General features: G+C 53.2%; 3 protein-coding genes across 3 annotated transcripts; 2 read left to right on the top strand and 1 right to left on the bottom strand.

Moving 5' to 3' along the window:
- Positions 1-7,172: 7,172 nt before the first annotated feature.
- MIND_00916700 (putative voltage-gated potassium channel subunit beta) lies at positions 7,173-8,798 on the top strand (the record flags this gene model as incomplete). The annotated part of the gene is made up of 12 exons (XM_037365801.1): positions 7,173-7,266; positions 7,317-7,357; positions 7,417-7,465; positions 7,517-7,664; positions 7,715-7,800; positions 7,846-7,953; positions 8,010-8,064; positions 8,115-8,150; positions 8,199-8,271; positions 8,318-8,453; positions 8,510-8,703; positions 8,754-8,798. The coding sequence occupies 12 exons, from the start codon at positions 7,173-7,175 to the stop codon at positions 8,796-8,798; spliced, it is 1,065 nt and encodes a 354-aa protein (XP_037217213.1).
- Positions 8,799-8,910: 112 nt separating this feature from the next.
- Positions 8,911-11,017, bottom strand: MIND_00916600 (MYND-type domain-containing protein; the record flags this gene model as incomplete). Its single annotated transcript, XM_037365800.1, has 4 exons — positions 10,934-11,017; positions 9,678-10,880; positions 9,483-9,627; positions 8,911-9,434 (listed from the first exon to the last, which is right to left on the bottom strand). The coding sequence occupies exons 1-4, from the start codon at positions 10,985-10,987 to the stop codon at positions 8,911-8,913; spliced, it is 1,926 nt and encodes a 641-aa protein (XP_037217212.1). The 5' UTR covers positions 10,988-11,017.
- A 460-nt stretch (positions 11,018-11,477) lies between these two features.
- MIND_00916500 (uncharacterized protein) lies at positions 11,478-13,139 on the top strand (the record flags this gene model as incomplete). The annotated part of the gene is made up of 11 exons (XM_037365799.1): positions 11,478-11,497; positions 11,543-11,635; positions 11,683-11,789; positions 11,843-11,875; positions 11,927-11,938; positions 11,987-12,109; positions 12,156-12,298; positions 12,347-12,407; positions 12,462-12,532; positions 12,582-12,649; positions 12,698-13,139. 11 exons carry the CDS (start codon positions 11,478-11,480, stop codon positions 13,137-13,139), a joined length of 1,173 nt encoding a protein of 390 aa, XP_037217211.1.
- Positions 13,140-14,212: the final 1,073 nt, after the last annotated feature.

Here is a 14,212-nt window from a genome sequence, read left to right as displayed (position 1 = left end):
CAACTCTTTCGTCAACCAAGTTCTGCAGTGTGGAAATGTCAGATCCCAGCCCACCACTCGACACTGTCGACTCGAGTCCCAGAGATATCTTACTGTGAGCCACTTGCACGCATACGTGTGAGCATTATACTTACTGACTTGTTCAAGTGGGAACAAACCCCCCTCAAAACCTGGAAACGTGGTCACTGACGCGAATGCAGACGTGTAACGGGTTTATTACTTTCACTTACAGGACTCTGAGACTCCACAGGGCACAAGAGTCGACTTCGAGCACGACTCCCAGCGCGGGACTCACCGCAACCAAAGGCAAAAAGCAGAAAAAAAAGCAAGTCCACGATGACCAAGGCAGAGCGTCTCGAAAGGAATGGCAAGAATTGGGCGGAGGGTTTACGTGAAGACCTCGTTCTGGCGCCTAACTGGGAACGTTTTTTGGCGGCAAGATTGGCTGGCGGTGCTGCTCTGGAGGCCTTTTGGGCATCAATCCAGAATGAATTCCTGGCAAGAATCGATCCCGACCTTCCCGATACTGTCGAGCCTGCCCTACCCTTGCCCGAATACGACCCCTTGGCTGCAGTCCCTGTTCCCAAGGACGAGCAAAGGGCAAAAAGGGAGAAACAGCTTTGCATCGTGAGTCTTACTCTGAATCAGAATGAATGTCACGCTGACGTCTTCTGTCCTTTACCAGAAAGTCAAGCGCTACTACACGAACCGCTATGAGACCTACCGCAAGTCTCAGCAAAAGATTGCGGGTCAGACAGCGAAAACCGTGGGCTCGGACGTCGATCCACCGTGGTCAAGACAAGCCAGCTTCCCAAACTCGCCGACATCAACGACGCGGTCGTTTACGTTGCCAACCACCTTGGTCTTCCGCCACCCAAACGTGCCCGGCGCATCAGCTTTATATGTTGGAGTCTTTCGATGAGATAGGGCCGGCGGTAGAAGAGAGATGGCAGGAGTATCGAAAAAATCACCCCAACGCTGGCCAGGCAGCGCCTCCTGACTGGAACAACAAGGTCGCGTTGCAGCTGTTCAATGAGATGGAGCCTTCGAGACAGGCGGAGCTGAAACACCGGGCAGCGGAGATTGGAGCGCGGGACAGGAAAATCTACGAAGAGCAACTTATGGCATGGCCTCCAAACACGCCCGAATATCGGCAGTTGTGCGTGCCCATCTCCTGTCTGACATTCTCCCAACTAACCCGCGTCAGAGCCCAAGACTTAATCCCGTCGCTGCTGAGCGACCTGTTGCAATCTCTGGCCGACGCCTCAAAAATGCAAATCTTCATGGTGATGGGTGGGCCGGTGCCAAGTGGGGAGGCGAACTAAGAACAATGCAGTGGGTTTCTTCCATATCTCCAGTTCGATGTCTAATGGCGCTATCTCCTCAGATTTTCCGTTGGCGTCAACCATGCAACAGTTCCAGTACCATTTCCGGAATGGGACAGCAAGCATTGGGAACAGAACGTCATTCAAAAATTCAAAGCATTCTTGGAGACGGCTTTCAGTAAGTAATTCACTTGATTTAGTTTCATGTCTGAGCCTTTACTAGCCCAAAATGAACGCCAGGCGGCTGCCCTTCGCACAACGAACTCGGACATTACCCAGGACGAGTCTCTTCTGAGTTTGGACGACAAAACTCCGACTCCGAGTTCCACAGACCCTGCCCCCGCAACGCCTGTAACGCCCGCAACGCCCTTAACGCCCGCAACGCCCGCAACGCCCGAGGCCCAGCCAACAGGCTCGTCCTCGAGTTCGAAGGGGAAGGGCAAGGCAGTTGAAGAGCCGGTGGAGGAACCGACCTCCGCAAATGACGCAACCGACGACGAAGAATCAGAGGGGGGGGGATGAAGAAGACGATGAAATCGACGAGAAGGAGCGGGAGAGGCTGAAGTATGAGCAAATCAAGAGGCAAGAGAGGATTCGGGAAGAGAGCATTCGAAAAACCCGTGAAGCGATGAAAGTGCTTGGTCTTTTTGGTGCGACGGAGGATTTGTTCTCCCAAGCCAAAACGCCAAAGCCTAGGCCCAAGCCCAAGCCCATTCTGAAGCCGACAGCTCCTCCTCGACGTTCGCAGCGCAATATGTCTCGAGATGGTGACGACGCTATGGACATAGATTCTGAAGGGGCCTCGGAAGGGCAGGCTGGAAATAACGAGGAAAATATGGTGGTGGATGAAGAGCATGGCCGAGGCACAGAAGTTCCACCTGTATCTGGGGCCGTGGCTGCAAAAGCGCCTCCCGCCGAAATGCTGGTCGACCAGCCCGACACATCCCCAGTTACCCCACCCGTTAATAACAACGCGCCAAAGTTACACCCCGGTTACCCCACCCCTTAACAACGAGGCCGCTCAAGTCGAAACGCACAACCCTTCGTCTGTCACAGCCATCGACGACACTGCTTTAGCACCAGCTCCTCCGCCCGAAATACCCGGAATTGGAACGTCGCCAGGTCGAATTCAGCAGCAGTCTCAATCAGCAACACCGTTGCATATTGCCAAGGATCCCATTCCCTTCGACAAACCTGGGTATTTACGGCGCAAGCTAGCAGTCGAGGCTGCAAAAGCCGACTCACCGACCCCGCCTTGCCCAGAGGAAACAACGCAATCACGCTGGCTTTGCCGCGTCTACACAGAAATCACAGGGGAGAAGCTGGGTGCGACATATAACTGGATGCTGGCTGGCTTCCTCTCGCTCGAAGCGGCATACGGATATGAGAATGGCGCAGCTAGGCTGTCTGCAAGCGATCGCGCATCCCAAGTTGCCAATTGGATCCGCTACAAACGGATTGCGAAACCTGCTTATTGTGGAATCAGCGACCCCGCGGCATTTGGGCTGCAGTTCTGGAGATGGTGGAGCGGGAACCAACCCTCATGGAGATCAATCTCTGCCGAGGGCCGACCGGGGGCAGTGGAGCGGGATCGTGAGACGGAATCGTGGTCGAAAATGATGGCACCAGGCATTAATGGTATGCTGACCGCCGTGGTCATGCTGTACTGGTAGGGCTGCGAGGAGAAGCAGCGGGAGACTTGGCCGAACGAAGGGTGGATTGAAGCGGTGAAAGATGTGGGTGAAGTTAGTCGGGCAATCGAGGAGGAAATTGAAGAGAAAAGGAAGACAGGGAAGAAGCGAAAGGCGTCATAGTGCTCTGTAGAAATGAATTAAAATATTCGTCTCTTGCTGATTGAAGATTTGACAAGATGGACAGGAGAATGACTTAGAGAGAGAAAAGTCGCCAGCGTAATCACGTGACCAAAGGACTTAGAATTTGTCTTCTGGCGCGGTAGCGTTCACAGCAGTAAGCTAGGGGTTGGTTTTTGCAGCTTTGTATGGTGTATAAAAGCTAAATAAGGTAGAGGTCAGTGAGCTGAACACATAAGAGAGGGCCATTCACTGAGAACCTACTTGCGAATAGGCGGGGGACATCGGGAAGTGGTCGGAGATTGTCGGAGGTGGGTGGAGGTGATATATTGATGTAAAATCAATGCAGAATTGTTTTCCGAGCGGCCGAATGGCAGATTGGAGAGCCGGATGGGAACCATCAAATGTGATTGATGCGGTCCCAAAAAGGAAAGGGCCCACCTAGCCCCTGCCATTTCCGGGCGGCAAGAAGCCTGTCAAGTAGCCTAATCTGCCTATCAACTGCTAGGAGCCAGGGCTTCCTAGGGATTTAGGGTACAGCCTATCAAGCAGTTCCTAGCCTTTATTAGGCTATATCTTACCACTACGGCTCGCCCCCTCCGACGCCCCCGTTCGGATTCGCCGACTTGCCTGGGAGAAAAAGCTACCTGGCAGCTATACCATCTCTGCCGCTCCTGGGGTTAACTCGCTCCACCTTCCCCTCGAACTTGAGTCCACCGCGAACGCGCTCAAGCTCTCCCTCTCAGGTCTGGTCGACTGCGGAGCCACTTCGGACTTTATCGACACAGAATACGTCAACCGAAACAACGTGCCAGTCCGAAATCTCTCAGTACCCATACCGGTCTACAATGTCGACGGTACCCCCAATGATGCTGGGTCTATTTGCCAAATCGTGGACCTCGTTCTACAATACAACGGACACTCCGAACGCGTTCAGCTGGCTGTAACCCACCTTGGGAAACAGGATTTGATACTCGGATACTCCTGGCTCAAGAAACACAACCCCGAGATCAACTGGGAAACGAAAGAGGTGAAAATGAGTCGATGCCCCCAAAGCTGCTCCACTTGCCGCGACGAGGAACGGACCGAGCGCGCTGAGGTTCGGCGCCTCCGACTCCTCAAATCGCGTTTGCTCTCAGGCGCCTTCCCCACTGTTTGCACTATCAATATTGCCGGTCCAGACGATGCTGACGACGAACTCGGAGCTACTTCGGACCCTCCGAGTCCCTCACCAGATCTCGACGATGACGAGCATCTTGAAGACAGCGACCGCATCTTCTACACCTCCTTTCGCCCAATCGAGGAGATTCGCGCTGGGAGCACCGTGTCCCAACGCCTTGCAGGGGCCTTCGCCCGTAACTCGGCCCCCCCGCCTTCGGAAATTCCGGACTGGGCCAAGGAGTTCCAAGACGTCTTTGACAAGGAGTCCTTCGACATGTTACCAGAGCGGAGGGCTTGGGACCACGCTATCGAACTCGTTCCCGACGCGAAGCCCGCTAATTGCAAGGTGTATCCGATCTCCCCCCTTGAACAGCGCGAACTTGACGAGTTCATCGAGGAGGGACTTGCCACCGGCCGTATCCGCCCTTCGAAATCTCCGATGGCCTCCCCCGTCTTCTTCGTTAAGAAAAAGGACGGAGGACTTCGGTTTGTCCAGGACTACCGCGCCCTCAACGCAATGACAATTAAGAACCGGTACCCCCTCCCGTTGATTAATGACCTTATCAACAAGCTCAAGGGTGCCCGTTATTTCACTAAACTCAATGTTCGTTGGGGCTTCAATAACGTCCGGATTAAAGGAGGAGACGAGTGGAAGGCGGCCTTTCGGACTAACCGAGGGTGGTTCGAACCTTTGGTGATGTATTTTGGCCTGACGAACTCCCCCGACATTCCAAACGATGATGAATGACATTTTCCAGGATCTCATTCTTTCAGGAGACGTTATGATCTACCTCGACAATATCCTTATTGCACATCGAGTACCTGGGGGTTATCATCTCTCTCACAACCACGTTGAAATGGATCCCGTTAAGGTCGCCGGAGTCTCAGCGTGGCCTCCGCCCGAAAACAAGAAGGACGTCCAGCAGTTTCTGGGGTTTGCTTATTTCTACCGCAGGTTCATTCGGGATTTCTCGGCCCTTGCGCAGCCTCTCTTTGCGCTCACCAAGAAAGACCAGAAATGGACCTGGGGAGACGCCAAAGCCGCCGCCTTTCAAGCTATCAAAGACGCGGTCATCTCAGAGCCCGTCTTAGCAATCCCGGACGACTCTCGGCCTTTCCGACTTGAAGCAGACAGCTCAGATTATGCGACAGGGGCGGGTCTTTCACAACAATCTGCCCCAGACGGGAAGGGGCACCCTGTAGCGTTCTATTCCAAAAGCTTAAATGATGTCCAGCGCAACTACGAGATTCACGACAAGGAGATGCTCGCGATCATCCGCGCACTCGAGGAGTATCGGCATTTCCTCGAGGGCGCCACACATCTGGTCGAGATCTGGACTGACCATAAGAATTTGGAGTATTCATCGTCGAGCTCCCCCGAGGCTCACGGGTACGACGCGGTCATGGTAGTCGTCGACGCTCTTGGCAAACGCGCTCACTTCACTGAGTGCCATACGACAATAGACGCGGTCGGAGCCGCCCGGTTGTACTATCGGAATGTCTGGAGGCACCACGGAACCCCCGAGAAGTACATTTCGGACCGTGGTTCGCAGTTCATTGCTGACTTCACGCGCGAACTCTGGCCCTTAATTGGCGTCAAACCGGCCACCTCTACGGCTTACCACCCGCAAACCGACGGACAAACCGAACGCGTTAACCAAGAGCTCGAGCAGTACATCCGGATCTTCACCAACTACCAACAAGACGACTGGGACGAGCTTATCCCTGCCGCTGAGTTCGCCTATAACAACCACGTTCACTCCTCCACTCAACAGGTACCCTTTATGACGGACACTGGTCGGCTCCCCCGAATGGGTTTCGAGCCAGGCGCCCGCTCAGAGTTGGAGTTGGTGAACGAGTTTCGCGACCGGATAGCTAACGGCGTCTCCGAGGCAAAGGCCGCGCTTGTTAAAGCCAAGGACGAGTATAAACGGTACTACGATCGGAAACGTTCGGACGCTCCGAATATTCAAGTTGGTGATAAGGTTTGGTTGGATTCTCCCCCTATATGTGGCCGTCAAGCTGCATTTATAGATTATATTTATTGTTGAGATTACATGAGTATGAGGGCAAGTTCCAACTTGAATGCCCACTGGTGCTTTCAAGTATGTAGCTGAGCTATATGTTCAATCATTAGATCATGTCACACATTGTCACAAAATGAAAGTTGCATCAATCCTCCTCCTATTAGGTAGGCATAAATCTCCTTTGACTTTTTAGGTGAGCATAGGAGGTTGGTGGCAAGTGAATCGAGCGGCCGACCAATGGAGCAGATGTAAGCCAGAGTGGTGAGGAAAAGTGGGCCACAATATTGAATAAATGATATTCCCTCTCATAATTCATCTTTTCTATATGTATTTATAAGCAAGCATACTTGAATATCAGGTTTAAGTAGCGTTTTGCTGATATCCTGGAACTGCATTTCCAGGTTTTGAGCCTCACCCAAATATTTTCCAAAAAGGCAATTTATTTTCAGAATATATTTGCTACAATTTTACAATATTACCCATCATTGCCTGGTTGGAACACTGATAAGGCAGATCACCGACAAGAATACATAGAAAGTGAAGCAAGGTCTTAGTCAGGCGCAGGCACCAGAGGCCCTTGTTACATAATCACTTGAAAAGCAATCGTGTATGATGTACCATAAATATACCCTGCGGCTGGAAGCTAAACCATACAGTGTGTGTGCTAAAAAAAAAAGCAAGCCGAGGATGGCCGATACTTGTTTCCCCACACTGTCACGGCTCCGGAGTTCCGACCATCCGGTCATTGGGCGGCCCGCCCCGCTTATAAATTACGCGATATCGACGATCGGCCGTGTGACCCTCGTTCTTCTGCTCCACCACGTCCCTGAACCACAAACGACCCCGCTATGGCTGAACACCCCGTCTTCGATGCCAAGAACATGCCCTTTCGAAGGCTGGGTCCTACCGGGCTCCGTGTCCCATTGCTCTCCTTGGGCGGATGTGCGTCATTTCGAAGTATCGTTATCGATGAAGCTAACGGCGCGGTGCAGGGCTCACTCTCGGCGGGTCCGTGACCGGTGACCCCGTAAAGGTGCGGTCATCCACAACCTCTTCTCGGTTCCTCGCGTTTGACGGCGGAGCTTACTCCAGGAAATCATTAAAACGGCCTTTGAGGCGGGTATCAACATGTTCGACACCGGTGCGTCTACCATCCTTTCGGACTGCCCAAGCGATTGATTAGAGCCTTAAGCCGAGGCATATGCCAAAGGACAATCTGAGATAGAAATGGGAAGGGTTATCAAGGAACTTAACTATAAGCGTTCGGACCTGGTCATAACGACGAAAATTTTCTGGGGACTTCGCAGCGGGCCAAACGACACTGGACTTTCGCGCAAGCAGTGCGTAATATTCTGCATCATCCGTATTCTGTAGTTCATATCGCCAACAGCATTATTGAAGCAACCCAGGAATCTCTCGAGCGACTTCAGATGACCTACGTCGACGTCATATTCGCTCATCGCTACGACCGCACTGGTACACCCTGTCGTAGCCATGGTTCTTGAAGCTGACATATGCCAGTTCCGATGGAGGAGATTGTTCGTGCATTCAACTTCGTTATCGAGAAAGGCTGGGCGTTCTATTGGGGTACCTCGGAATGGAGCGCGGCCGAAATTGAGGAGGCTTATCGTGAGTTGGCTCATATATTCTGCAAAGCTATCATTCTCTGACTTGCTAAACTCAAGACGTTGCCACCAAGCTCAATCTTATTGCACCTATTGCCGAGCAAATGCAGCACCAGTAAGAATTTTCCGCAACGCCGAGGTCATTGAGCTAACCTAGATACGCAGCATGTTCCACCGCGAACGTCCAGAGAAGGAATATGAGTGCGTCACATTGGAGATAAGTAATTCAGTTGATCACATTGAACTCAGGGCTCTGTATCGCAAGTATAACTATGGAACTACAATCTGGTCGCCGCTGGCTTCTGGGCTCCTGACTGGCAAAGTATGCCAAATGATCTGCCAGCTTTCGTGCTTATCGATTGTTCTAGTATAACGATGGTATCCCGCCCGATTCTCGCTTTGCCCGAGAAGCTATGTTCAAAGGCAGCGCTGCGAAACTGCATACATCCGATGAGGGGCTCCAGAAAATCGAGAAGGTCAAAAAGTTGACCAAAGTTGCCGAATGTGCGTTTAGGATCCCCACTTGAAGCACGAGCTAATGACTGGTGTACTATGATCAGCACTAAACTCTACCCCGACTGCGTTAGCTATCGCCTGGTTGGGACTGAAGAAATCGACATCGACGATCATCCTCGGCGTCAGCTCTGTTCCACAGCTTACGCAGAACTTGGAAGCCCTCAAAGTTTTGCCGTTGATTACCGACAAGCACTTGGAGGAAATCGAGGCTATTTTGGACAACAAGCCAGAGGAATTCGTGAGTCTTCCTCGGCTGTCAGTGAATAACCCGCCGAGTCTGTTGTGTAGCCGACTTATTCACGTCCGCCGCTGGATTTGCTTGGTCGGTTGTGAAATGAGACAACACAGAGAGAAGAAGATATCATCATCATGTAGAAAAGAAAATATTGAGACAACGTTGAATGCACTGCTAAGAAGGGCCATGCGCCGAGCTACATATGTTTGTTCATGAATGGGTCTCTGCGATGCCCTCACACACTTTGACTAGCCGCTCGACGTCTTCGCGTTGCGGCTCGTCGGCAATATTGATGCTGTTATCGCATCGCCAACGTGCTGCGATAATCTTCAGACCATTCCACAGGGCAGCATTCTCGGTATGCAGCGGCTTCAGCAACAGCCGCACGTTCGATGCCCCACCGTCTCCCACCTCCACGGCGAAAAGATGGACCCAGACCCGCCCTTGGGACGCTGCCGATCTCGCTACCGCCTCTGAGAAGCCATCGGGAGGCCACCTATATCCACGTTTGATTTCCCCCATGTGAGTCACGGAATTCATGTAGGGGGCAGAATAAACGTTGACCGTAACAGCGCCGGCTGAGAAATCAAACTCGAGACAGGGCACCTCGTCAGGGTTCTCAGTCCAGAATTTCACGATCTTGACGCCGATTTCAACCTTCCTGCGCGCGTATTCGGCGGCTAGCAATGCACGGAAGAACTTGTCGTCTTCTTTCTTCAAGGAGAGCCGTTCACCTGTATGATTGTCCGTCCCGTCGCAATCAACAGGCTGGTAAAATGCACCTTTTCTTGCTTCGTTTAGTTTGGGACATTCGTGGCGATGTGCTCCGGTGCGATAGTCTTCTCTCTGGCATGCTTTTGAGCAGTAATATGCGACTAAACAGCCGGTGCACTGCTTGAATTCAGTCTTTTTGCGTATTTGATTGCACTACTCCAATCAAGGTTAACGTGGGGTGACAGTAGAGTAGAGCTTTGAACCTTGAGATTATGACACGCTCGCAGCGGGGCGATTGTGTTGCGACAAGAATGAACGAAAAAGGCCGAGCGCCGCTCCACCAATTCGACGAAATGATTCCATACTTTGAGAAAGGCGCCGCCGATGATAATGTCGGAAGGGGGCTCAAGAGTCGGCAGGACGGGAGATAGGGACACAAGAACGGAAGGAAAAACAGTTTTCCCTGGAAGAACGCGATCAAAAACGAGGAGTAGTTCTTTCCGAGTCTTATAGGGTGTAGGGGGAGTAAGAAGAGATAGGAGCCCAGCAGAAAGGGAGTCCGCAATGCTACGCGCACCCTTCTCGGTGAATGCATGAGAGCACAGACCGTCAATCAAAAGCTCATGCACGAGTTCGTACAGGTTTTGGGCAAGCGACGACTGGTCTGCACTGAGAGCACGGCAGACAGTAACCAAAAGCGAACAGATGCCCGCATCCGGAAGCATAGAGATGAAGCTTGTACTGTGCCAGATCCTGTGCAGAAAGTAGACCAGGCCGTCTGCGAGCTTCACTGTCTGCGGTGTCGCAGGAGCTGGGGCTGGGAAAAGATGCGCAAGATGTTCGATGATGAGGTCTGCGAGAGCATCAAGCCCGCCAAGCTGGTCGCTGAGCTCCCACAAACAGGTTTCTTCGTCGTCTTCATAGGCATCCTGGGTCAAATAGTTCAACCCAAAGGAAATCATTTGCAGTGAACGCAGGGATTTGTCGCGAAACAGCGTTACCCAGGCTCTGGCCAGCATGGCGCGCACCCCAGGCGTCTGCAGCGGGAATGCGGCACGGGATTTATCCACGTGCGACGTCAAAGGGAGCGATGCGAGTATGAAGGAGATGTAGACTTCCTCCCGCGGCATAAGGGGCAGCTGCTCGTAGAGCTGGTCCAGAAACTGGGCCCAGAACCAAATGCGCTCCCAAACGGCCGTCGCGGCGTCTTCCGGTATCGGAGAGCTCAGGAGCACGGTGGGCGCCAGACTGAACGTTGTCTGGAGCTGCGTGAGACGGCGAGCGAGTCTTTCGGCGCCAGCGACACCCTGCTCAAGAAGCTCTTGAATGATGGCCGAATCCGGTTCGAGGAGTGCGTAAAGAACGGGCGTCACGAAGGCATGCTGCTTTTGCGGAAGCGTCTTCAGTGCCTCGAGGAGAGCGTCAAGCTTTTGCAGATTCCCTTCCACCGCCTCAGTGGCAAGTTTCTGCACTTGAGTATTAGCCGGAATATAGATTTTGCAGCGGTGAGCTCGTGCACCTTATGGCGAAAGGGCAGCTTGTTGAGGTTCGACAAAGCCAGACTGGGGTGCATCGTGAATCGTGATTCGTCCGTGACGAGGGAAAGGAAGCAAGATTTGAAGGTCCCGAAGTGGCAAATTATTCCCACGCCCAGATCGACCGATGCCCGAGGTCACGTCATCACCTTTTTCTTTTCTCCAACTTTTCTTCACGACGAGAATTTCATTTTGGTCGATGAACTCTCCTGCGTCCTTAAAACCTTTCCACGCACGAACGCACAGCAAGCAGTGAAGCACCCCTAGCCAATCTTCCTCAACGTTTCTCGACATCTCGACATTTGGCGGGTTTCAGGCTCGGAGCCAAAACATGTGGACCTTGACGTCGCGTAGGTGATCAAACTTTGGCGGCCACTCTTCCCCTTCTCCCCTTCCCCTTCATCCCTTCGTCTGCCTCTCCCTTTTCCTGCGTGCTAGCACGCTCGACGCTTGTCGTATTCGTCTTTCTTTTCCTTTGGTCCCTTTCTCGCCTCTCGCTGGCCGTTTTTCCACACCACTCGTTCGAAAATGGCCGGAGTTGACCTCCTGTGCGTCATCTGCCTGCCTGTACCTCCCGCTGACGAGGCCCGCAGATTCGGCCCGATGCTCATCGGTGTCCTCCTCAACATCCTGCTATACGGCGTCATGGCATCGCAGATGCTCACCTACTATATCCGTTTCCCGCAGTGCGTCTTCTTACAGCTGGCCGTTCGCTAACTGACGTCTTCGGCAGCGACATGCGCGCCATCCGATTCTTCATACTCTACCTCTTGATTGTCGAGACTGTCGTTGTAATTGTGGAGGTGGGGATCATCTACGAGCCCTTGATTATGCGATATGGTGTGTCTTCCAACGCGTTGGTTCCATTCTGGGTGGCTGAAGACAAGGGACAGGAACTGTGGAAGCTCTGACGTCTCTGCCGAAACGTGCGTGCTCAGGCCCATACCCTCATTCACGCTGACGGCCTTTACTGATAGTCCTCCCCGCTGGTGAGTCACATTCTCCTCATTGACATATCCGTTCATGCATTGTTGAAGACGCTTTTTTGATTGTATTCGTTGCGACGCCCGTCCAGCTCTTTGCTGCGTGGAGAATCTGGGTCATCACCCACTCATATATCGCTCCAATCATCATCGCCGCGTTCTCCACGGTCTCCTTCAGTGCGTCTCCCACTCTCTACCTATATCCTCTCAACCCTTTTCGCAGTCGGCGGCATGTTCCTCTCATTCGCAGTCTCCCATTCCTCGCGCTTCAGCGACTTTAGCCAATTTGCCGTCAAGGCATCCGTATGGCTTGTGTCGAGCGCCATGTGCGACATCGTGCTCGCAACGGCGATGGCCCATGCACTCGTAAGCCGCTCCCGTCATCGACGACAAGGGTGTAACTTGAGTTTACAGCTGAGCAAGAAGACGGGGAACGATAAAGCGGTGGATGGGTACATCAATCGGATTGTCCGTCGTGCGTATAAAAATATTCTACCTTCATTGTCTCCATTGCTGAACTAGATATCAGTGTCAATCGAGTCTGGCTCCCTTACCGCGGCAGCTGCATTTATGGATGTCATCCTGACCTTGTCCCTTCCGGTATGTCTAGACATGACGTTATCCCGCCTTGTCTGACCCATCTTCGAAGAAAACTGCGCTCAACTTCGTTGTGGACTTCCCGCTCTCAACACTTTACACATGCTCTTTGTTGGCGCTGTATGCGTCCTTTTTTATGCGTAGATTTGCTATTGACACCACCCACAGATTGAATGCCCGCGACCGCAAGCCCGTGGGAGCTAGCACCAGCGCATCTGACGCGGAGAAGCTGCAAGGCTCCACTATGGCGCCGTCCGAAACCAAACACAGCCTTTCGACGCTGCCGCCGCACGATCCTGAGTCGCTATACCCGCATTTGCACGCGGCCAAGGAACACGGCTACGCGTCGTTTTACAGCTACGACTCGCAGAGCCCGGAGAAGCCGCGCCGCTCGAAGAAGTCCGACTCGGCCAGCTCGAATGGGTCCGTCACGGTCCCGGGCTCGCCGGTCCGGATCAAACTGTCGCTGCCGCCCCCGCCGAAGCGTCTGCGCGACCGCGATGAGAGGCGAGGAAGTACGGGGAGTGCATATAATTACCCCGCGCGGTCACAGACGACGGCGGTGTTTGGTCGGAGTGCGAATCCTGTTGGGGAGTATCATGGACGATAGTACTGTGGTGCAGGTACAGTAGTGACAGAGACGGGAGTGCGTTGTGTCTGAAAATAAGCTAGATTGGGAGCCCTTGAATGCTTGTGGGAAGATTTGACTCCACCGCCGGCGATATCGTCCCGCCGGAGTGTCATCGGTATGATAAGCTAAAAGTAGCCTGCCGGCAAGCACTCCACACCTTTATCCTTGACCTCATGGACGAACAACCCCCATCTCCAGCCCCAGCGACAAGTTCACTGCTAACAAGCCGTGTGTGGGGCATTATCCAGCTGCTTCACCTACTCTTCATCCCTTTCATTTTCGTCCAGCGCGCAATTGACGACGGCGCACCCAGTCGGAAGCCAAGCGCTCATCGGCAAAGCGACTGGGAGGCGGCCAACAGCGCCGCGCCGTTCCCCCGCCGACTGCTGAGCGTGTTCGAGGAGTGGACCACTGGCGTTGCTGTGCTCGTGGTGTACTTTCTGCTCCTCGGGGTGTTAGGGTACGGCTCGCATCGCCTTCGGGCACGACTCTTCTCACCGAGGGACCGGGAAGACGATTCGGTGACCGCGACAATGGAGAAACTCGAGCGGGGTCCTGGCACAGGTGACGAGCGAGAATCGCCGACTCCGTCACGCAGCGCGCATGAAGCGCTCATCCACCAGCTCTATGTATCCCACCCCTGGCGCCGCGCTACGCTCGCCGTCCTGTCTATCCTCTACATCACGCTCATCCTCTCTGCCCGCGAAGTCGTCTCGGTCGCCCAGACGCGCAAGCAAAATCTTCGAGCCCTGCTGCACTTCCTCTCTGAGGCTGGCGGCGGCGGCGTTCTTGTGGGCGCATGGGCGCTTGCTGCACGCTTCCTTTACCTACGGGCGAAGATCTGGCGCATGACCCGGGGCCCGGCGGTCTGAGTCCCATCGTGAATCAACAAAGGATAATCTCAAATGCAACTCAAATGTTGATCCATACACAAATTCCCAAACTTGAAACCAAACAGAAATACTTGTCCTTCATTTTTTTTCTGATATTAAATAAACAAATGTTATTTAGCACTTCCTATGTTACCATGCAGCTGAATTTGGTAAAAAAAA

The sequence above is a fragment of the Mycena indigotica genome (assembly GCF_014461135.1).
Source record: "Mycena indigotica strain 171206Taipei chromosome Unknown Mind.scaff0008, whole genome shotgun sequence".
NCBI classification, from domain to species: domain Eukaryota; kingdom Fungi; phylum Basidiomycota; class Agaricomycetes; order Agaricales; family Mycenaceae; genus Mycena; species Mycena indigotica.
The sequence above is the reverse complement of the archived record's forward strand: the minus strand, read 5'-3'. Positions and strand labels throughout refer to the sequence as shown.